The 24,604-nt window shown below is 37.4% G+C and overlaps 1 protein-coding gene across 8 annotated transcripts in view; it reads right to left on the bottom strand.

The window, feature by feature from the left end:
- The window catches only part of PHTF1 (putative homeodomain transcription factor 1), a gene marked incomplete at its 3' end in the record, with an annotated part of 80,119 nt that extends 55,829 nt beyond the window's left edge, over nt 1-24,290 (bottom strand). For 6 of the 8 annotated variants that reach the window (XR_014014261.1, XR_014014262.1, XR_014014263.1 and 3 more), the window contains exons 1-5: nt 23,575-24,290; nt 23,194-23,268; nt 22,498-22,554; nt 2,568-2,637; nt 1,936-2,094 (exon numbers count right to left, since the gene is read on the bottom strand). Coding sequence is in view for 4 of the 8 variants with exons in the window: in XM_081222505.1 (XP_081078631.1) it covers nt 1,936-2,094; nt 2,568-2,637; nt 22,498-22,554; nt 23,194-23,238 (331 nt within the window). Of the gene's footprint in view, nt 1-1,935; nt 2,095-2,567; nt 2,638-7,822; nt 7,998-22,497; nt 22,555-23,193; nt 23,269-23,574 lie in introns of those variants that run through there. The other 2 variants (XM_081222506.1, XM_081222508.1) reach the window with 2 other exon arrangements.
- Between the last annotated feature and the right edge of the window lie 314 nt (nt 24,291-24,604).

Here is a 24,604-nt window from a genome sequence, read left to right as displayed (position 1 = left end):
AAATAATACAAAATATGAAAAATTTTGTTTGTGATGGTATTATTAATAAGAAAGAACTAGAAACAACTCATTACATGGGAAGAGTTATGTAAATTATGGTACTTTTATATAATGGACTATAAAGTAGTTATAAAACGTGTTTATGTTAAATCCTTATGATAGAATCATACAGACATTAAAATGATAGTTTGAAATGATGGTATGGCCACATGATGTAATATTAAGCAGCAACTAAATGACAGTTATGAAAACAATTCAAAAAAACTGACACAGATAAAAGAAAACAAAAATCACCCCAAATCCTTTCACCCTAACCCAACCTTCACCTTTCACCTACTCTTTGTTCTAAGTCATGTCTGTTTGCTCAGGTATAACCATATCTACGCTGCCCTCTTTCAGAAAGTGTTCCTGGTAGGCAATGGAGTATAGTAAAGAGCATACACTGGGCCCCTGCACATAGTGAGAAGAGAAAAAAACATCAGGTAGTGATGTGTAATACAGAAATTAACAAAGACTCCTGTGACAGTGACTGAGGGGTGGTACAACTACTTAGAAAGTATAGACAGGGATGGCCTTTCTGTGAAAGTTACATCTGAGCACAGATCCTAAAGATGACAGAAAAGATAGCCACATGAAAAGCCTTACAATTGTTTCAAACAGAAAGAAAAGCCCTGGGTGAGGAATAGAAAAAGGCCTTATGCCTAGAGTAAGCAAGGAGGAGAGTGATAAGACATGGCATCCGACAGGTTAGCAGGGGACAGATAATGTTAGGGCACTGGAGGCCCTGGTGAGGAGTTTGGGTTTCTATTCCAAGGGCAATGAGAAGTTACTAAAGGGACTTAAAAAAGCAGGAAAATGACATGATAGGGTTTCCATTTCAAAAGATTTATCTAATTGCTGTGAAATGAGTGATGGGCAGAAAGAAAGCTCAGAGTAGATGTTATTCCAGTGATCTAGGTGAAGGGATGGTGGTGCTGTGGACTATGATGCTGGCAGCAGAGACTGGGATAAGTAGCCAGGACATATTCTGGAGGTCAAACTTACAGACTTGGTGACAGATGGAATATGAGGGTTGATGGTAGAGTAGAATAGGAAGACAATTTTTCGCTTGAAAACTGGGTAGCTGATGGTATCATTTAATGAAATGGGATAAAACCTAAAGAGGAATAAGACTGTATAAAAGAAAAGATTGCAGGGGCTTCCCTGGTGGCGCAGTGGTTGAGAGTCTGCCTGCTGATGCAGGGGACGCAGGTTCGTGCCCCAGTCCAGGAGGATGCCACATGCTGCAGAGCGGCTGGGCCCGTGAGCCAAGGCCACTGAACCTGTGCATCCGGAGCCTGTGCACCGCAACGGGAGAGGCCACAACAGTGAGAGGCCCACGTACCGCAAAAAAAAAAAAAAAAAAAAAAAAAAAAAAAGATTGTAAGAAAAGAAATCAGGAGTTCCATTTTGGATATGATTAAGTTCAAGATACCTATGAAATCTCCATATGGAAATGTCAAACAGGCAGTTGTATTTACAAGCCTGAAGTTCAGCAGAGAGATGTGGCCTGAAACTATAAATTTGAGAATCACCAGTATATCAATTATATTTAAAGGTACAAGGCTTGATGAGAGTACCTAGAGAAGAGAAGAGAATCCCAATCCAACCTAGCGGTAATCCAATATTCAAAGGTCAGACACAGGAAAAGTTTGAAAAGGCCTGGCCAGTGAGACAGGTAGAAAGAAATTCAAGAGAGAAGAGTTAGACAATCATGTTTGCTCTCTCTGAGCAAATAAATTTAGGATGATCTCCAAATGGTGTATGTCCCTTCGTTTCTTTGTACGTGAAACCATCAAATGAAAGGGTAAATGTAAGAACAGTAAGGTCTGCATGATCTAATAGCAACAGCAGCAAAAAGAAACTGTCATAATTTATCCCAACTCCTCCAATTACCTTGCATGAGGTAAAGCAGTAGCAGCCAAACAAAGATTCTTAAAGAGGTAACCTGAATCCACCAATTGCTGAAAAATGGAAAAAATACAACTCGAACAAGCCCCTTCCGAGTCAGAGATGTCCAGGGAATTTCAGGTTTGGCTTTGGCAAATGTTGAGCCTTTAAATATACAATAAAACAAAACATCAAACATTTATGTACAGTAGACTAATGCCCGCTTGTAACACTATATTAAAAAGAGGTGAGAGCAAAAATCAGCACATAACCTGTTCAGTGAAAAAGAATCCTCTTAGATGTTCATTATATATACTAACTTCTTGCCTCAATCACTAGGACAGGAGCTCAAAATAACTCAGGCTTCTTTGAATGGTATACAATATAATTTTCTTCATTACACAGCAGCAAGTCGCCAAGTTCATCTCTTTCACCCTTATGGAAACCATGTACTTTACATAGCCACACAGTATAAAGCAAGGGGAAAAAATGCTAAAGCCTGAATGATGCAGGAAGAACACTACTTTTGGAAATTAAAGTATACCATCATATAGGGAAGATATCCAAAAAGAATCTTTAGTACCACTATGAAATAATATAATGATATACCTAAGAAACAAGCCAACTTTAGAACTCACCTCTGATTAAGTCAACATCAATCAAGTCTGCCTTTATGTGACCCATCTTTTTTGGTTTGTTTTTGAAGCCCTAGAATAAAACAAAACAAAAACCAGAAATAAACAACATTTTAAATTTTAAAAGCCCTTTTAAAACAAAAGGTAAATTTACATTTCTTTTTCTCTACATCTGACTCCCTTTTACTGGGTACACTTTAATCCTAATGCTCCTTAAATGAACCTGTCATTAATATTTGTTTTAGTTTTTAGTTTTATCAAGTAATGCATGCACACACTTTTATCACCTTTAAAAATAATCAAACAGTACCAAAAGGTCAGTAAGTGAAAAACAGGTAGTCCTCTTACCCACCTTACCTCTCCTCCCAATTTCATTCATTAAAAACAAATGCCTTCATCTTTTTTTAGCTGTTTCTCTTGGTATTTACTTACATAGGACTAAATAATGTTTATACTGATATTTTTCAATTTATTGATTTTAAAAATCACCTATGGGGCTTCCCTGGTGGCGCAGTGGTTGAGAATCTGCCTGTCAGTGCAGGGGACACGAGTTCGAGCCCTGGTCTGGGAGGATCCCACATGCCGTGGAGCAACTAGGCCCGTGAGCCACAACTACTGAGTCTGCGCATCTGGAGCCTGTGCTCCGCAACGAGAGGCCGTGACAGTGACAGGCCCGCGCACCGCGATGAAGAGTGGTCCCCGTTTGCCACAACTAGAGAAAGCCCTCGCACAGAAATGAAGACCCAACACAGCAAAAATAAATTAATTAATTAATAAACTCCTACTCCCAACATCTTCTTTAAAAAAAAAAAAAATCACCTATGAACTCCTAATATAGTATATGAGAATTTAGCTCTCTTACACTACTAATTCCCACCTCCTCACTTCCACCCCAAAAACATATATCCTCACAATATAATCAATTAATTTGTGACAAATCAGTAATCACTAGTTAGAGTATGATCACTATGAAATATCATTCCTTGTTCACTCTATTTATATGCTTCCTTTTATTCTATGAGGTCAGTGAAAATACTTATCAGTTTCCAAATACTCAAATGCCAGAAAATTAATCAAAGTCCTTTTTTTTCCTTAAAGAAAAAAATTTCCTGGAAACCCCCTTCCCAGGACCCTCTATCTTCCTGCTGGAATTGGACTGGTTGCTCTCTGGGCCTGTTGCATGGCTGTAATCCCAGAACTGCAAACTTTCATCCTGACAATCTCTTTCTAGAATCCCTTTCAAATTCTTCTATTACATTTTTCATTTTGATTCTTTGGGTTCATTCCTTTCTCTTCTCTTTCATCCTGGAAGATTTCTTCAAATATCTAGTAATAATTGGCTGTCCACTTATATATTAGAATGAGGAGTTAAAACCTGATGGACATTTTATTTCAAGGTATATACCCAAGAGAAACATATATAAATTTCACTAAATAATGTGTACAAAATGTCCCTAGAGGAATTATTTATAAAAGCCCCAAATTGGAAACTACCCATCAACAACAATCAGAAATTGCCCAGCAGCAGTAGAATGGATAATAATTGTGGTGCTACAGTGAATAAACTACAACTATGCAACAACATGACTGGATCTCACATACATAATATTGAACAAAAGAAACGTAACACTGAACAAAAGAAATTAGACTCAAAAGTGTATGTATTATATAATTTCATTTATGTAAGCCTCAAAATAGGCAAAAATTAACCTATGGTGTTGCTAGTACGGGTTACCTCTGTTGGTAGCAGTGACTGGAAGAGCATGCGATGGGGAGCTTCTGTGTTACTCCTAATGTTCTATTTCTTGATCTGAGTGTTTATCACATGGTTATGTTCAGTTTGTGAAAATTCCTCAAACTGTACTCTTATAATTCTGGGGTGCGTGGGTGTGTGTGAGTATAGGTCCCCCACTTTTCAGAAGTTTGTTTTACACCATTTCGCTTTTACAAAAGACCTACATTAGTACCTGTTTTTGCTAACTGAAAAAAATCCAAAGAGGATTTTTACTTTTACGAAAAAAGGTGAAGAGCATAAACAGCATTCAGTGATCTCAGGGAGCTCTTACAGAGGCAGCACACACCCGAGCAGGGAGAGCAGCACCACCAGGCTTCTCCCCCAGGAACACACTCAGCATCTCAGCATCAAGCCCCCATAGCTTTGAAGGGTGTCTGTGAGCATCTGTGCTGTATTTCAATGTATTTTGTGCATCTGTTAGCAAGATGTGTCCTAAGGTAATTGCTTCTTCACAATTGCCATTTCGGCTTACGAAAAGTTTCATAGGAACACTCTACTTTTGGATAATGGGGGAAACCTGATAACTCATATTCACTGAATATGTTTTATTTTATTAACACATAGACAATGGTTTTACAGGAAAAACTCGGGATTTGAAAGTCATGATAACCTTGCTGTATATTATGACTCAAAAGCAAATTTGTGAATTATCTTTTGTGTTTAAAAATCCTGGTTTGCCTAACAGTTTTGTTTCATTACTATTAATAAGTATAACTGTTTTAAAAGATGAAGTTTAATTTCGTGCTCAGTCAACACTTGTACATGCTAGTTCAGGATCAAGTTTTTAAAATTAGATATTTAACCATTAAAATTATTGTAAAAATTAAACATTAGAGTAATTTGCTATTTCTCTAGTTTAGATATTGAGCCAATATTGATCTTTGGTTCTGTTTACCTAAAAGATGCAGCCAAACAATTTCTTTAAAGTGAACCCTATGTTTCTATCCAATTAACTACAAACTGTAGATTTTAACAACAAAAAAAAAAGTTTTAAAACTCTAAATGTAATAAAATTAAATCTAAGAAGGAATCAAATTTTGATAATTAGACATTTCAGGGGCAAAAATAACCCTTTGGAAAAAATATGTGCACTAATTTTTGAAATATGCATAATATTCATGGAAATAACAATGATCTTGTGCTACATTTGAAATCAGAAATGAAAATTTTAAAAGTAAAGATATCACTGTATTATATTCTAACAGACATAGGCCTTGTGGACATTTGCAGCAGTACTATTCTAACTAAAGAAGCTTAAAGTGCCTTAACTTTAAAGCCACATTAATTTTTCTACTTTCTTTGCTTTCTAGACTTTTCATCTACAATGTTATAGAATCAGAATTAGCATTATCTAAAGGTAAACATCAAATTATGAAAACCTCTCTCAGCAATAGAAACACATTCATTCATTCACTTAGTCAACAAATATGCAATATGTTTCTTCCGCATGCCAGATAAGCTACTTGAGCTAAGCATAGAGCAATAAGGAAGTCAAAGCACAGCTCTATCTTCAGAGTGTGCATGCACAGAAGGGAAAACAGACAATAAAGCCAAATGTTTGAGGGTTCTTCAGGAAAACACCCCCTGAACTTCCCTCACCATTTTTTGGACAAAAATCATTAAGAAATTTATGACCACTGTTCTTGAGCCAGGTAAGAAAGTTGCTAGATACTTTTATATGTGTCTGTGCTGAGGAAGAATAAAAAACACATGCCATGCTTTTGTTTTAGGATCCTTCTGCTTGATCCTACATATTCTACACTATGTATGGTAAGAGGCAACATGCGCACAACTCTACTCTAAGCACTTTACATAAACTTATATTAATTTGTTTAACTCATTTAGTCCTCACAACTGTCCTGTGAGACAGGCACCTTTATTATCTTCACTTTACAGATGAGGAAAACAAGGCACAGAGACTCTAACCCGTTCATTCTCACTACAAACCACTACACATCCTGCCTCTCACTATACAGTAAAAAATGTATTCCTAATCAATGTAGGGAGAGATTTTGAGATAAACAAGATTGCATGCCTCTGAAAGGTTCCATGGGATTAATAAACCCTGGGAGCTGTGAGTGAATTTCCTTATTGGCCACAACCCAGGGCCACAACCTAGCAGCCCACGATAAAACTGTAGGAGAAAATTGGGATACCCCTGCACTAGTTGCTAGAGCAGTGGTCTGGAAATTTTCTGCAGAGCCCAGCTACTGGCTGTATTCAGCCCTCTCTATTGTTTGCTCACCACAGAGCTGTGTAATATCTTCAAAGCTCAGAACCACCTAACTGATGTAGTTCCTACTTTTAGGCAGAGGGACTAAAGCACTGGAAATACTGCTGCAGTATTGTTGGACTCCATGTTTAAAAGGGAATAAAAGACAAATGAAACCCTGTAACACATCTCTCTCTCTCTTAGTGTGCTGAAATGTCCATTTTATTGCCACTGATTCTATACTACTGTAAGTAGTCAGGCACAAAGAGAGAAGTCAGCTGATTTAGAGCAGATGATGAACAACAAAACAACAATTACAAGGCAAGTACAGCACTATAGGAATATGTGTAAAGGACACCTAACTCAGATTTAAGAAGTCAAAGAAAGATTTCCAAAGGAAAATAATACCTGATCCGAGACCCAAAGGGTGTATAAGAATTTTCAAAGAAGGACATGGGCTGTAGCAAAAGGGGAAATTAAGAAAAGTATATGAGAAGACCTCAAAATAAGAGAGAGCATGACAAAAACTAAAGTTCAAGAAGACCTAAAGCAGAGAGAAAGTGAAAAAGGGGTTAAGGTATGGAAGAGAGAAACTGGAGAGGTAAGCAGAAGCCAGATTTTGAAGACTATAATCATGCTAAGAGTGTGCATTTATCATAAGGATAACAGGAAGTCAGAGAACAGTTTTAAATATGAGAAAAACAATCAGATCTGTGTAAAAACAAAAAGAAAATAACAATAAGCCGGCTTCAGTGATTATTGAGGGGTGAAGGGGGAAACCGGGGCAGAGAAAACAGAAAGGTAAAGAAGTGACTCCAGTAACCTAAATCATGAGTGGACAAACTTTGTCTGTAAAGGGCATGTGATATTTTAGGGTTTGTGAGCTGTACCATGTGTGTGCTAGTACTCAACCCAGCCACTGTTGCACGAAGGCTGACTTAGACACAGACAATAAACATGTAAAACATGAAGCCTGCAGTGCTCCAGCGAGTCTGGCTGCAGGTAATAGTTTGTGGACCAGATGAGTGCAGACAACAGGTCAGTCCAGGCCATCAGAAGCATGACCTAGGAAAAGTATGCATAGTCAAAAAATACAAGGTAGAATCCAGAAGTCTTGGTAATTCAAAATGTGGGATCAGTGTGAAGGTGAGGCCACAGAAGAATTCCAAACCCCAACTTGAGCACTCTAACTGCTCACTGAATAGGAAAGGTAAGAGAAGGCACAGGGCTGGTCAAGGTAGGGGAGCTCACATTCTGCTCAGTCCTCTGGCCAAGCTGGAAACCTGTGGGGCAAGGAAGGACTCTCCTCCCACAGGAAGGCACTGCGAGTCACATGACAAAAGGTGAAGACATAACAATCTTCTTAACAGTTGAAGATGAGGAGATAGCCTTCTAACTTAGCCTTTCTGTACTTCAGTTCCTTCACCTGTAAAATGAGAATGATAATACATCTACCTCATGGAATTGTTGTAAGGATCAATTAAGAAAGTGAGAGAGACAGAGACAGACAAAGAGAAGTTCTTAAAATAATACAAGACACATTCTAAATACTCATTATCATTATTATTATTACACCACCAAAAACACATACACATGCCCTCCCGCATGCACTGTAGTTTTTCCCCCATATAGTTTTCTCACAATTTTAGTTAAATCAATTATTTGATGTTTAGAGTATTATGATTACATAAAACATGTTCCCACCTAAGTCAAGTAGTAACAAATGATTATATTTCCTTTCTTGGAAATTTTGTTTGCCCTGAAATTGTTAATTGCCTCATTTTCCCCCCTACCTTTATAAATAGGAATTGTATGTATTTAAGATATACAATGTGAGGCTTTGATATACATATACATTGTGAAATGATTACCACAATCAAGCTAATTAACATACCCATCACCTCAGATTGCTAGCATTTTTTTGCATTTTTGTGTGGTACATACATGTAAAATCTACTCTCTTAGCAAATTTCAAGTATACAATACAGTATTATAATCTATAGTCACCATGCTGTATATTAGATCTCCCAAATTTATTCATCTTATAACTGCAAGTCTGTTACCTTTGACCAACATCTCCCTATTTCCCCCACACCTCAGCCCCTGGTGACCATTCTACTCTCTGCTTCTATGAGTTTGACTCTTTTAGATTCCACTTATAAGTGAGATTTTGCAGTATTTGCTTTCTGTGTTTGTTTTATTTCACTTACTGTGATGGCCTCCAGATTAATCTGTGTTGTAACAAATGGTAGGATTTCCTTCTTTTTAAAGGCTGAATAATATTCCACCTCATAAGATAGACAGAGAGATAGGGCACATTTTCTCTACCTATTCATCTGTCAACAGACACTTAGGTTGTTTCCATATCTTGGCTACCATGAATAATGCTGCAATGAATATGAAGTGCATATATCTCTTCAAGAAAGTAATTTTATTTCCTTTGGATAAATATCCAGGAGAGGGATTGTTGGATCATAAGGTAGTTCTATTTTTATTTTATAGAGGAGCCTCTATACTCTTTTCCATAACAGCTGTACCAATTTACATTCCCACCAACAGTATACAACGGTTTCCTTTTCTCTGTATCCTCACTAACACTTATTATCTTTTGACTTCTCTGATAATTGTCATCCTAACAGGAATGAGGTGATGTTTCACTGTGGTTTTGATTTACATTTCCTTAATGATTAGAGATGTTGAGCACGTATTCATATACCCGCTGGCCACTTGTATGTCCTTTTTAGAAAAATGTCTATACAGGCCCTTTGCCTATTTTTTAATTGGATCAGGTTGCATTTTATATTGTTGATGTTTCCTTTGCTGTGCGAAAACTTCTTAGTTTCACATAGTCACATTTGTTTATTTTTGCTTTTGTTGCCTGTGCTTTTGGTGTCAAATTCAAAAAAATCATTTCCAAGACCAATGTCCAAGAGATTTTTCCCTATGTTTTCTTCTAGGAGTTATACAGTTTCAGGTCTTACATTTAAGTCTTTAATCCATTTTTAGTTTATTTTTGTTTTTGGTGTAAAATAAGGGTCTGATATAGTTCTTTTGCATGAAGATATCCAGTTTTCCAACACCATTTATTGAAGAGACTGTCATTTCTCCATTGTGTATTCTTGGTGCCTTTGCCAAAGATTAGTTGACCCTATGTGCATGGGTTTACTCCTGGGCTCTCTATTCTGTCCCACTGCTCTATGTGTCTTTTATGCTGGTACCATACTGTTTTTATTACTATAGCTTTGTAATATAATTTGAAATCAGAAAGTGAAATGAGATGTCTCCAGCTTTGGTCTTCTTGTTCAAGATTGCTTTAGCTATTTGGGGTCCCTTTGTGGTTCCATATGAATCTTAAGATTATTTTTTCTGTATCAGTTAAAAATGCCATTGGACTTTTGATAGAGATTGCTTTGAATCTGTAGATTGCTTTGGGTAGTATGGACAATTTAACAATATTTTTTTCCTTTTCCAAATTATAGATTTTGTTTGTTTTCTCTTACAGTTTTTTTGAAATATAAAGACATAGAGCACTGTATAAGTTTAAGGTGTACAGCACAGTGATTCGACTTACATATATCATGAAATAATTACAAGTTTAGAGAACATCCAATATCTCACATAGATACAAAATAAACAAAATAGAAAAAAAAATTTTTCCTTGTGATGAGAACTCTTAGGATTTACTCTCTTAACAACTTTCATATATAACATACAGCAGTGTTAATTACATTTATCATGTTGTACATTACATTTTAAAGGTAGGAATTCTTCCAATCCATGAACATGAATTATCTTTCATTTGTGTCTTCTTCAATTTCTTTCATCAATGTTCCATATTTTTCAGTGTACAGATCTTTCACCCCTTGTTTAATTTATTCCTAAGCACTTTATTCTTTTCGATGCTATTGTAAATGGAACTGCTTTCTTAATTTCTTTTGCAGACAGTTCACTGTAAGTGTATAAAATTTTTCCTTTTCACTTGTCTCAAAATTTTTAATTGATTCTTTGACCCATTGGTTGTTCAAGATTATATTGTTTAATTTCCACATATTTTTGAATTTTCCAGTTTTCCTCCTGTTATCGATTTCTAGTTTAATAACACCATGGTCAAAAGATACCTGATATAAATTCAATCTTCTTAAATTTGTTAAGACTTTGTTTCATGGCCTAACGTATGATCTATCCTGAAGCAGGTTTCATGTGCACTTGAGGAGAATGTGTATTGTGCTGCTGATGGATGGAATGTTCTGTATATGTCTGTTAGGTTCATTTAGTCTAAAGTGCAGTTCAAGCCCACTTATTGATTTTCTGTCTGGATGATCTATCCATTGTTGAAAGTTAGTACTGTATTGCTCTCTATTTCTCCCCTTAGGTCTGTTTATATTTGCTTTATATATTTAGGTGCTCCTATGTTGGGATGTAAAGACTGTTCAAAGTCCACAAATCAATCGAATACACCACATTATCCAGACGAAGGATAAAAATTATATTATTATCTCAATAAATGCAGAAAAAGCATTTGACTAAATTCAACACCCATTTATGATAAAAACTCAGCAAAGCGAGTATAGAGGGAAAGAAACTCAACATAAGAAAGGCCATAAATGACAAGCTTCATTTTTTCCATTCACTTAACTTTCTACATATACATTACTAATTCATTTTGAAACTCCCTATAAGTGTTACAGATCTGCTCCCAGTGTGCTCAAACACAACAAACACTGGTTTCTTTTTTTTCCTCCTTGAAGATGTCTATATACCACAGTTTCCTGTCCGCCTGCTCCTTTCTGGTCTTGTTATTTTCTAGGCCTAATAAATGAACTTTCATCTTGGGACATCTCTTAAGAATCCAGAATTCTTTTTACCTCTCTCTGTGTCAGCCATCCTGTCTCCTGATACTATGGATTCCTCTTTTTTGGTTTACTCACTCGTATACAGTATATGTCCTCCTCTGAGGGGAGACATGAGTGACACACTTTTTAGACTTTGACGGTTTGAATATATCTTCATGTGATGCCTTTATACTTGGTTAATAGTTAGACTGGGCATAAAGTTTTAGATTGAAAGCCATTTTCTCTGAGAACTTTGAAGGTTCCATCGTCTTCTAAGTTCCAATGAGCCAGAAGTTGCTGCTGAGAGGCCCAATGTCATTCTGACTCCCAATCTTGTATAAGATCTGTTTTGAACCTTCTCTCTATTCCCTGCTTAACCCAGGCTCTAATTTCAAATGTTCCTGTGATGTTGTGATTTGTAAAAAGAAATTTATTTTGGTCTCTGTCCCCAGTTCCTGACACAGGGCCCCTGAAACCCTTGTAATTTCCTGGATGACAAGAGTGCCTTTTGTTCTAATGAGGCAACTCTAGGTGGGCTCCTGGATGTCTCTGGGATGAGGGATGGTCACCAGAAGGAACAAACTATGATTAGAAGCTTGGAATTTTCAGGCCGTCCCTCTCCCCCATTCTCTTGCAAAGGGAGAAGGGCTGAAAACAGAGTTAATGATTGATCATGCCTACTAGATGAAGCCTCCATGAAGTTCAGAGAGCTTCCAGCTTGGTGAATACATCCACTCCAGTAGGGTGACATACCCCAAACTCCACAGGGACAGAAGCTCCTGTGCTCTGGACCCTTCCAGACCTCACCCTATGTATCTCTTCATCTGGCTATTCATCTGTATCCTTTATCATATTCCTTAATAAACTGGTAAATGTTTAAGGAAGTGTTTCCCTGAGTTCTGTGAACTACCCTAGGAAATTAATCAAACCTGAGGAGAAGGTTGTGGGAAATTCTGACTTGTAGCCAAATTGGACAGAAGTTAGGGGTAACCTAGGACCTACTTCTTGCAGTTGGCATCCAAAGTGGCGTAAGGAGCAGTTTTGTGGGACCAAGCCCTTAACCTGTGTGAGCTGACACTACCTCCAGGTACACAGTGTCAGAAATGAGTTGAATTGTAGGATACCCAGCTGGTGTCACAGAGAATTGCCTGGTGTAGGGAAAAACCTCCACACATTTAGTGACCAGAAGCAGTGTTTTGTGTGAATAAAGGAGACTCACAGGAGAAACACAAGAGGCAGATTGAACTGAATCTTTCTAAAATTTAGTTCTGAAATTTCATAATAATGCTGATCACTCAAAAGATCCTTTTGATCTGTAAATGTGTGTATTTCAGCTCTGGGAAATTTTAAAATATTATTTATTCAATAATTTCTTCTCCTCCAGATATTTCCGTTTCCTGGAACACCTATTAGTTGGATTTTAAGCTTCCTGCATGAACTGCACTCACTTTTCTATTTTTTTTTTTCCTTGCTCTTTCATACTATTTTTCTGGGAAATGGCCTCAACTTTATCTTCCAACTTTTCTACTGAATTTACTTTGGTTATTTTTATTTTCTGGTTCTCTTACTTTTTCATCTATAGACTTTAAAAAAAATAGTATGCAGTTCTTTAAATATATTAACTATATCTTTAAAAATAGTATTCTTATAATTCCTGTATCATTTTTTAAAATCTCTTTCCTCCTTTATCTTTAGGTCTCAAATATTTGAGTGTCTTCAATTATCCATTTACACTTAAGAGTGAGGCACTAGCATGCTGAATGCCCATTCAGTGTGCAGTAGGGGAAGCTTGTTGAACAGTTGCCTCGTTGTAGAGAGTAGCCAGCCATTTCACTTCCAGTATCCTTAGGTCTTTTCAGTCAGCTTGTGCAAAAAGAAATTCCAGTCTTCTGTTTAGAGATTATAAGCCTGGCCACCAGACTTTCACTTAATCTCCTTTATGAGTACAGTATTTCACCCCATTCTCATTTGTGTATGGTATTCCAGAATCCAGAACTTCTCTGTTTCAGCCTCTCCAGAGAGCAAACTTCAATCTTCTGTCAGAGGAAGATAAGGTAACTATGAGGCTGTGTAGAATAAGGTGGAAGATCTGGGGGTAGGTCTATTGCCCCTTATACATATGCTCAAACAATCCTATTTCCAGTTCTACCTCATACCTGCAGATATACCTGATGCATCTAATTCCTGAGTCTTTCAGAAATTAAATACAGGGGTCTTTTTCCTTTAACCTTTTTTAAATTTAAGAATAGTTGATGTACAATATTATAAAAGCTACAGGTGTACAATATAGTGATTCACAATTTCTAAAGGTTATATACTCCATTTATAGTTATATATAAAATATTGGCTATATTCCTTGTGTTGTACAATATATCCTTGTAGCTTATTTTATAGATAATAGTTTGCACCTCTTAATTCCCTACCACTATATTGTCCCTCCCCACTTCCCTCTCCCCACTGGTAACCACTAAATACAGGTGTTTTAAAACAGGGAATTCACTTGTTTCCCATTGGCATCCCCTACTATAGATACTTACATTTTTATTTTCTTTACATCCATTTTCCAACTTTCAAAATTGTGTTAACAGCTCTCTTTTACAGTAGTCTTCTCTCCCATTCTTTCACTCCTATTGTAGACTGATTTTTTTCTTATTTATTATAATTTTAGAGAATTTTCAGAAGAAATCAGATGGAGATTAATGCACATATTCCAACTGTCATCTTTAATGAGGTGTCTCATCTGTCATGTACCCACTATCCAGTTCAAGAAATAAAAGGTTACAAATACAGCTGAAATCACCTCTGTGTTTATGATTAGCCATTTAAAATTTCCTAGGTGTAAGGGCTTCCCTGGTGGCGCAGTGGTTGAGCGTCTGCTTGCTGATGCAGAGGACACAGGTTCGCGCCCCGCTCTGGGAAGACCCCACATGCCGCGGAATGGCTGGGCTCCTGAGCTATGGCCGCTGAGCCTGAGTCATGGCCGCTGAGCCTGCGCGTCCGGAACCTGTGCTCCGCAACGGGAGAGGCCACAGCAGTGAGAGGCCCGCATACCGCAAAAAAAAAAAAAATAAAAAAAATAAAAATAAAATTTCCTAGGTGTAAAATCATATCATTTTCAAACACTGATTTTTTTATTCTAATATTAATTAGAAAAATAAAAGAATATTTTAAAAGCAAAGATAATATTAATTTGAATGTTTTGCTCATCTTTGCAAATATATCTCAAACAGCATGTTAAATAATAGTAATAGGGGCCATTCTTGTTTTATTTTTTTGTGGGGGGGGGGTACTAAGTTGAGCTTTATTACCGAAAATAATGTTAGACCTTAGATTTAATATATTTTCTCAATTAAGAAATTTTAGAAGACAATTTTCATTGGGAATATATATGAAGTTGTTGTGTACTACATTATGATTTCTCCTATTTTTTTCTGTTGATGTGATTTAAGAAAATAGCTATATTGAGGTATATAATTAATACTCTGTAAAACTCACTTATTTTTAGTGTAGTTTTAGTAGTTAATTTGGTGGATTTCTGGTAAATTTATAGAGTTGTGCAACCATCATCACATTCAAATTTTAGAATATTTCCATCACCTGAAAAACAAGAATGGCAATAAATCTCTGTTCCTATCCCCCAGCCGTAGGCAAACACTGATCTGCTTTCTATTTCTATAAACCTGCCTTTTCTAGAAATTTCATATAAACTGGATCACAGAATATAGTCTTTTGTGTCTGGTCCCTTTCACTTAGCATAACATTTTTGAGGTTCATCCATGTTGTAGTATGTATTAATAGTTTTTCTTTCTGAGTCATGTTCCATTGTATGGATATAACACATTTGTTTACCTACTCACTAGTTGATAGACATTTGGATTTTTTTCCTAGTTTTTGGCAATTATGAATAGTATTTCTATGAATATTTGCATGTGCCCATATGTTTTTATTTCTCTTAGGTAGATAACTAGGGGTGGAAATGCTGGGTCATATGAGAAGTATATATATTTAAATTTTTCTACTTTCCATTCCCACCAGCAGTGTATGAGAGTTCTGGTTCTTCCATGTCCTGGCTAACAAAGATCTTCTATGTTTTCTTCTAGCAAACCTTAGACCTTTAGTTCTTACACTTAAGTCCATGATCTTTTTAAAGTAATTTTTGTGTACAGTGTGAGGTAAGAATCAAAGTTCATTTTTATACATGTAACTATCCAATTGTTCCAGCACCATTTGTTGACAAGACTATCACTTCTTCATTGAATTATTTTGGCATCTTTGTCAAAATCAATTTATCAAAACTGTAAGGATTTATTTCTAGATTTTCTATTCTGTTCCATTTATCTATTACTCATGCCAATATTACACTATCTGAATTACTTACAGCTTTACAGTAAATTGTGAGATCCAGTAAGTCCTCTAACTCTATTCTTTTTAAACTTGTTTTGAATATTCTAGGTCCTTTACATTCCTTATCAACTTTAGAATTAGCTTATCAATTTCTACCAAAAGAAAAAAGTCTGCTGGAACTTTAAAGGGATTATAGTGAATCTATAGATACATTTGGAGAGAGCTGCCATCTTAACAATGTTAAGTCTTTCAGATCACAAACGTGAAATGCTACTCCATTTCTTCAGATCTTTAATTTCTCTTAGCAATGTTCGTAGTTTCCAGTATTCAGGTCTTATACATACTATGTTAAACTTATTCCTAAGTATTTTACTCTTTTTGATGTATTGTGAATGAACTGTTTTCTTAATTTCATTTTTGGAATACTCATGGCTGGTATATAGAAATACAAATAATTTTTGTATATTGATCTTAAATCTAGAGGCCTTGCTAAACTCACTTATTGTTAGTAATGCCTTGGGAATTTCTAAATATGGAATCATGTCACCATGAATAAAAGCAATTTTCATTTTCTTTTCTCAATGCCTTTTATTTCTTTTTCCTTGCCTTACCGCACTGGCTAGAATCCCTAGTACAATGTTAAATGGACATGGTGAGAGCAGACATCCTTGCTTTGCTCCTGATTTGAGGGACAAAGCACTCAGTCTTTAATCCCTAACTATAGTGTTAGCTGTAGGTTTTTTGTTTTTGTTTTTTAAATACATGATAATTTATTATTTGCTATACAGCAGGTTCTTATTAGTCATCTATTTTACACATATTAGTGTATATATGTCAATCCCTTTAATAGACATCCTTTGACAGATTGAAGAAATTACTAGTTTATCAGTAATGGACACTGAATTTTGTCAAATGCTTTTCCTGTCTCTACTGAAAAGACCATGCATTTTATCCCTTATTAATATGATATATTACATTAATTTATCTTCAAACGTTAAACCAACAACATATTTCTCAGATATCCCACTTGGTCATGGTAGATAATCCATTTTACATGTTGTTGAATTTGGTTTGTTAATATTTTTTTAAAGATTTTTACACTTATGTTTAGGACAAATTTTCTTTTTTTTAAATAAATCAGTATGATAGTTTATTAAAAGCTCCATATTATGCCTCAGGTAGGATTTTTTCTTCCAGTTTTATTGAGATATAATTGACATATAGCACTGTATAAGTTTAAGGTATATGGCATAATGATTTGACTTACATACATTATGAAATGATTACCACAATAAGTTTAGTGAACATCCATCGTCTCATAGATACAAAATTAAAGAAATAGAAAAAAAATTTTTTTTCCTTGTAATAAGAACTCTTAGGATTTACTCTCAACAACTTTCATATATAACATGCAGCAGCGTTATTTATATTCATGTTGTACATTACAGTCCTAGTACTTATTTATCTTATAACTGGAAGTTTGTACCTTCTGACTGCCTTCATCCAATTCCCCCTCCTCCAACACCCCCCCCCCCCGCTAACCATAAATCCAATCTCTTTTTCTATGAGTTTGTTTTTGAAATTCAATTGATCTAAAATAGTCTGTTAGTTCCTGTTATACAACATAGTGATTCCATATTTCTATACATTTCAAAATGACCACTAACATAAGTCTAGATATAATCTGTCCATGCAAAGATATTACATAATTACTGACCATACTCCCCACACTGCACATTTCATACTGGTGACTCATTTATCCTGCAACTGGAAGTTTGTACCTCTTTATCTCCCTCACCTATTTCTTCCCCTCACCACTCCTCTCTGGCAACCACCTGTTTGTTCTGTCTGTAACTCTTTCTGTTTTGTTATGTTTGTTTATCTACTTTTTTAGATTCCACATATAAGTGAAATCATACAGTATTTGTCTTTCTCTGTCTGACTTATTTCACTTAGAATAATATCCTCTAAGGCCATCCATGTTGCTGCAAACAACAAGATTTCATGCTTTTATGGCTGAGGAATATTCCATTGTATATAGATACCACATCCTCTTTATCCATTCATCTGTTGATGGGCACTTAGGTTGCTTCCATATCTTGCCTATTGTAAATAATGCTGCAATAAACATAGGGGTGCATATATCTTTTCTAATTAGTGTTTTTGTTTTCTTCAGATAAATACCCAGCAGTAGAATTGCTGGGTCATATGGTAGTTCTATTTTTGATTTTTTGAAGAATCTTCATACTGTTTTCCATAATGGCTGCACCAATTTACATTCCATCAATAGTGCAAAAGGGTTCCCTTTTCTCCACATTCTCACCAACACTTGTAATTTGTTCTGCCAGGTGTGAGGTGATATTTCATTGTGGTTTGGATTTGTATTTCCCTGATGATTAGTATGTTGAGCATCTTTTCATGTGCCCGTTGGCCATCTGTATGTCTTCTTTGGAAAACTGTCTATTCAGATCCTCTGCCCATCTTTAACTGGGTTGTTTGGTTTCTTTGATGTTGAGTTGTATGAGTTTTTTGTATATTTTGAATATTAACCCCTTGTTGGATATTCCATTTGCAAATATCTTCTCCCATTCAGTAGGTAGTTTTTTCATTTTATTGATAGTTTCCTTCACTGTGCAAAAGTCTTTTAGTTTGACATAGTCCTATTTGCTTATTTTTGCTTTTGTTTCCCTTGACTGAAGAGACATATCCAAAAATATTACTATGACCAATGTCAAAGAGTGTACAACCTATGTTTTCTTCTAGAAGTTTTACAGCTTCAGGTCTTACATTTAAAATCTTTAATCTATTTTGAATTTATTTTTGTGCATCACGGAGAGAGTAGTCCAGTTTGATTTTTTTGCATGTAGTTTTCCAGCTTTTCCAACAGCACTTCTGAAGAGGCTGCCCTTTCCCCACTGTATATTCTCGCCTCCTTTGTTGTAGATTAATTGCCCATATAATACACTGCCCATTTCTGGATGGTCTATCCTGTCCCACTGATCTATGTGTCTGTTTTTGTGTGAATACCATACTGTTTGGATTACTGTAGCTTTGTAGTACAGTTATGACAAATTTTCTTGTGCTGTCTTTGTCTGGCTTTGGAATCAGGGTAATACTGGTCTCAAAAAATGAGCTGGGAAGCATACTTCCTCCTCTGCTTTCTGAAAGAGTTTGTGTCGGATTAGTATATTTGTTCTTGACCTAATTAACTGCTATTCATCATTCAGATCTCATTTGAAGCATCAATTCTTCAGGGAAGGCTTCTCTGACCTCCTTGACTAGGTCCATTTCCCTGTTATAATAGCTTGCAAATAGTAGCCCTCCTTCTTTGCATTTATCACAAAGTAATTTTTATTCATTAGCAGGATTAATTTTTTTTTTTTTATTGCGGGCTCTAGAGCGCAGGCCCAGCAGTTGTGGCGCACGGGCCTAGCTGCTCCGCGGCATGCGGGACCCTCCCGGACCAGGGATCGAACCGGCGTCCCCCACACTGGCAGGCGGATTCCTTAACCACTGTGCCACCAGAGAAGTCCCAGGATTAATTTTATTATTGTTTGTCTCCCACTTTACCATAAGCTCCAAAAAATGTTGAGTGTTTCTGCTCATCATTATATAGATATAGTGCCCATCCTACTGCCTGACACATGGTAGGTAAGTGCTCAACAAATATTTGTTAAATGAAGAATACATGAACACTGTTTTAGGTTTTTTTGTTTTGGGGTTTTTTTTTTTTGCTGTGCTGGGTCTTCGTTGCTGTGCGCGAGCTTTCTCTAGTCGCAGCGAGCAGGGGCTACTCTTCCTTGCAGTGTGCAGGTTTCTCATTGCAGTGGCTTCTCTTGTTGTGGAGCACAGGCCCTAGAGCACACAGTCTTCAGTAGTTGCGGTGCGTGGGCTCAGTAGTTGTGGCGCACGGGCTCTAGAGTGCAGGCTCAGTAGTTGTGGTGCACGGGCTTCACTCTTCCACGGCATGTGGGATCTTCCCCGACCAGGGATCAAACCCATGTCCCCCGCATGGGCAGGTGGATTATTAACCACTGCGCCACCAGGGACGTCTCTGTTTTAGTTTTATTTTTGATATTTCTTCCCCTTCTTTACTTTGACTTATTATTGTTTTCTTTACCTTGACTTATTATTGTTTTATTTCTCAGATTCTTTGTATGTTAACTTGAATCATTGTAACTCTTACTTCCTAGTCAATCTAGACATTTTTTGTTAACATAGACATTTAGAGTGATATAATTTCATCAAGTATTATTTTGGAAGCATTCTACAAATTTTGTTATATCTACGTTTTTATTTCCATCCTTCAAAAATACAGATATGATGTGTCCCCTGTACTTAAAAACCATACAAATTTTTTCATTTTATATAGTACAGTATCTAAAGTTCTTAGTAAAGCAGTCAGCTCAGCTCTAAACTGATTTATGACCTATCATCTCATCTGCTTACCTTATACCCCAACCAGATTGGGCTACTTATCTTCCCTTATACAAGCGTTGTACTTCTGTGCTCAGCACCAAGCAAAATGTCTTAAACATAGTAGCTCAGTAAATGTTTGTAGAACAGTTCCTACCACTTTTCATGATCCAAGTTAAGATTTTTTTAATTTGTATTTTTTATAATTTTGAATTTTATTTTTATTATGTAATTTCTAATTTTATTATATTGTGATCTGATGTTAATATTGTTATTCTTTTTTGTTTTTTTAGTTTTCTTTCCTTTTCTTTTTAAATTTGTTTTCAAAAAAAATTATATTTGTGTAATCTGTTTTAAATTGCATTAAATACTTCTTTGTGTCCTATACTTTGGTCAGCTTCCATCTAAGACTTAAACATACTTAAAAAGATAACTTGGCTTTTCTCCCACTACCATTAGACTGTAAAATTCATGAAGGCAAGAACCATGTGTGTCTTGTTGACTGTATTCTTCACACCTGGGAGGCCTTGGTACATTAACTCAGTAAATTTTTAGAGTTCTCTTTAATTTTATTCTTTCCACTGCTAAATTAAAAAGTATACATTAAGGAGGTATTAGATAGATTACCTTTTGAGAAAACAATGAATAAAAATATACATAATAGTTGGAGTTTAATCAAATACAGAAACACTGAGTTCCTAGTATGACTCAGAATGTTCTAAGAGTGGGATACAAATGCAATGCCTGCCCTTGAGGTCCATGAAAACACCCAGGTTAACAAATAACACAGGAGATGGTGTACCAAAAGGAAGGTATGTATAAAATGGCATGGAAATAAGAATTGAGGAAATATTTAAATTGGGTAGGGGAAGGAGGTAGGTAATGAAATTCTATAGCAGGAAGTAAAATCCTTTTAAGAATAAACCAAAACCCAGACAAACTACAGTGCTTGTTCAAGATCACAAGGCTAGACAGAGGTCACAAAAAAGAAATCCAACTCCCAGTTCTGTGCTCTTTCCATTATACCAGACTTACTATCCATACTTTTCAGAGCTCACAAAAGAATAACAGGACAGGATTTAGAGAGTTACAAAATAAAACTGGGGGATTTATTCATCCTAATCCCATCTCCTCTTAATATAAAACATCAAGGACTGTACAAAATTATGAAAAGTTATCCAAGTACCATGCAGTTCAAACAACCTTCTAATTGAGTGGCTTACAAAAAGAATTTGCCCTAAAAGTATTTCACCTGAGATTTAAAGAGCCCAGTCCAATCAATCTGACTTGGAGATAAATAAAACTATTAAGTTGTATTACACCCATATATACATTTTTTTTAATGTTAATAGAGGGTCTATGGAAAAATCTTTAAAAAAGAAAGGTCCAAAAACAAAAGTCTGCCAGCCATTATTCAGTACTTTCCAAGGAGGTAAGACCCTGGAATCTGTAGATCTAAGTATTAATGTCAATAGAAAGACATTCTGTAAGGGCAGGATGGTCTTTAGGCTTTTCCCCATCTCTCAAGACTAGGCAATTACATTTGGCTACCAAGCAACCTTTCCATGACGAATTTGCTTCCCCCCGCCAAACATGTTGATCCCACAACCCTGATTTTGGAACATTAGATTATTTAACCCTCCCCTCCCCTATTATAAATTAATAAACTGGCATTCTGAATTACACATCAATTTTTGGTTGCTTGGCTAGCATGAAATAACTCCAAGAATCTGCTCAGTTCCAAAAGCAGTGTAGAAAAAAGTTTAAGAACCTGAAATACTTAGGCCCATACTCTAAACCAATAATTGAAAAAGAGATTCAGGCAACAAATGGATTTTATTTGACTTGCAGGGAAGAAAAAGAGGAAGAGGAGGTAGGGGAGGAGGGGGGAGGAGAGGGAGGGGGAGAATAGGGAGTAGAGGGGGGAAGGAGGAGGAGGAGATGCTCTAAAAAACCTGGATATTTCACATAAAAATGCATATTCACAGGTTCTCTTGAGAACCCTGAAGCTGTGGCAATACTGGGCCTGCATTACCACTAACTAGCTAACTCTAACTACCGCCAGAGTTAAAAAGCCATAGCCCCATTTATATGGGACATTTGCTTTCAAATTCATCATAGACCAACCACCCCTTTCTATTTCCCTGATACGGCGGCCAAATGTCAATTGCCATTTATCATCCCATTTGCAGTGTTGTTTTCCTTATAAACTTCAAAGAACAAAGAACACCATATTTGGTGGATAAGTGCAGAATTTTAAAAAAGTAAATACAATCCACTCTTCATATTAAAGCAGTAAAACAAAGCAAAAAAAAATCAAAGAAATCAATTTACCTTAATCTGAGTCTGTTCGATTGACTTTTCCCATATCTGCTGATCATATGCTCCAATCTGAAATAGGAAGCAGGCTATTTAAGTGATGCAAAGGAAATCCTTTTATTTGGGTCAAGTTTCACAAAAGTCATGAAACTATTAAGTATCCATATGATACCTGGGAAATGTCTGTACTTCTCTGAGGCTAGAATAAATTATTATTTCCTAGGACTATTTCCTTCAAAATTCAAGTTAGCTGGATCTAAAAGTAAGTTGAAAAGCAATGTCCAAAATATTTCAAATTAAATATCACCTTAAAAGGTACTTCCGCTTAAGAAAAACATCAGCAGGAAACTAGAGAGAAATAAAAGGTAATGGACAGCTCATTAAGATTGTTGACAGTACCAATCTGAGCTGTGCAGATAAAAAGTTTTATGCCTGAAAAAACAGCAGTTTGATCAGAAGCAAACTCTCAAAGCATTGCTGTGACACTGTGAATGCAGCCTGGAGATGGGAGGTTGAAAATCTTATTCGGGGACCTGGAACTGAGTTCAAAAGACCTAATGACCTTGTCCATCAGTTTTTCCATTTATGTTGAGAGATATCATGTAAGAATACCTGTACTACCAAGCTCAGGGAAAACTAACATGATAGGTATTCTTTGTGGGACCTTTTTGCAGGAAGCATGCTTTACAAATAAAAATACATTGATATTACCTTCTTTTGGTACCACGATATAGCATCTCTCTCATTTGAGGCCATCTGTGTCTCCAGCCAGAGAATGGGATTTCACTGAAAATGAAGGAAAACCAGTCGGTTAGTCCAGTTGCTGAAAGGTACTCTCCCAATTTGGGTAGAACTCAAAAAACGCTTATCTCAGCCTCTCCATGCGCTGCTGACCGTCTCGTTCCCCTGCTGTTTGCCAGGAAAAAAACAAAAGCATAGCAAAAAAACCTCTGGCGCAGTGGCGACCGGAGAAGCCTCTCTGCGATATTTTGTGCGAGTGTGTTCAGGGATGCAGGGAAGAGGGAGAGGAGGGGAGGTCGCTGGAGTTGACCTGCACCCCACCTCCTCCGCTCCCCAGAGTCCTGCTCTCACCTGGTGCCCGCTGCCCCGCAGTCCGGCGGCCGGGACCTTCCTCCTCAGTGGCCCCGGCCCGGCCATGAGGCCGGGGGTGAGGCGGCGGGCCAGGCAGGCCTCATCTTCCCCCCGAGGCGGAGACGCCGTCTGGGCCGTTACCATGGAGACTACGGAGGCCGCCCCAGCCTCGGAGGCAGCCGGCCGCCCAGCGCCCAGAGGAGGGCAATCTGTTGCCAGAGAGCCGGCGCCCTCCAAGCCCGACCTATAGGGTCATCGGACAGACCCTAAAATAAGCAAAGAATGAGCTAGAAAAGGAGGGGGATAGAAAGTGAAGGCGGTCTTAGCTAGGCTGCCAGTCGCTACGGCAACGGCAAAAGGCTTTGTGCCTCTGGAAAAAGTCAAGTGCAGAGGTCCCAAGGCCCGGGTGGCAGCTGCTTCGGGGCGGCGGGCGCGCGTCCTCGCTAGGCCGGGCCTGGAAGGGCCGTGACTCAGCCGGCCGAGAGATAGGCAACAGCAGCTCCGCAGACCACGGTGCAGCGGGGCCGCGGCTTCCGCTTTCCGTGTTTCGCTGTGAAGTTGGCTCCGCCCCCGGCCCGGGGCCTTCCCGCCGAGCCTCCGCCAGGCTTCGGGACCGAGGGGCTGGGGAGCTACACGGAGATCAAGGCCAAGAGGAGCTCCCCCAGATCACCTTTCAGGTCACTTTTTCACAAATGACTTTCCCAGCCCTTCATCTAAAGGAGGTCGGTCCAGATATTCCAATAGTTACCCGTTCATTTCTTTGCAACGCTTATCTTTCCTTGTGTTTTCTGTTTCTTTGTGCTTCATTATATCCTATCGGTCTTCCTCAATGGGCTGGGGGCTCCATGACGTCAGAGACTAGGGCCTGGCAGGAGCCTGGCACACAGGTTCTCAACCTTTGCTGAATGAACGAATGTTTTCATGAATTTATGCTGTCCTGGGATGAAAGTCCTGGCAGGCTGCGGCTTATTAATTCCTTTCCTCTCCTGTCCCTCAGCAGCTCTGGGACTTAAGCCTTCTGAGTACTCAA

The sequence above is a fragment of the Mesoplodon bidens genome (assembly GCF_964165515.1).
Source record: "Mesoplodon bidens genome assembly, chromosome: 2".
Classification (NCBI taxonomy): domain Eukaryota; kingdom Metazoa; phylum Chordata; class Mammalia; order Artiodactyla; family Ziphiidae; genus Mesoplodon; species Mesoplodon bidens.
This window is presented reverse-complemented; position numbering and strand designations above follow the sequence as displayed.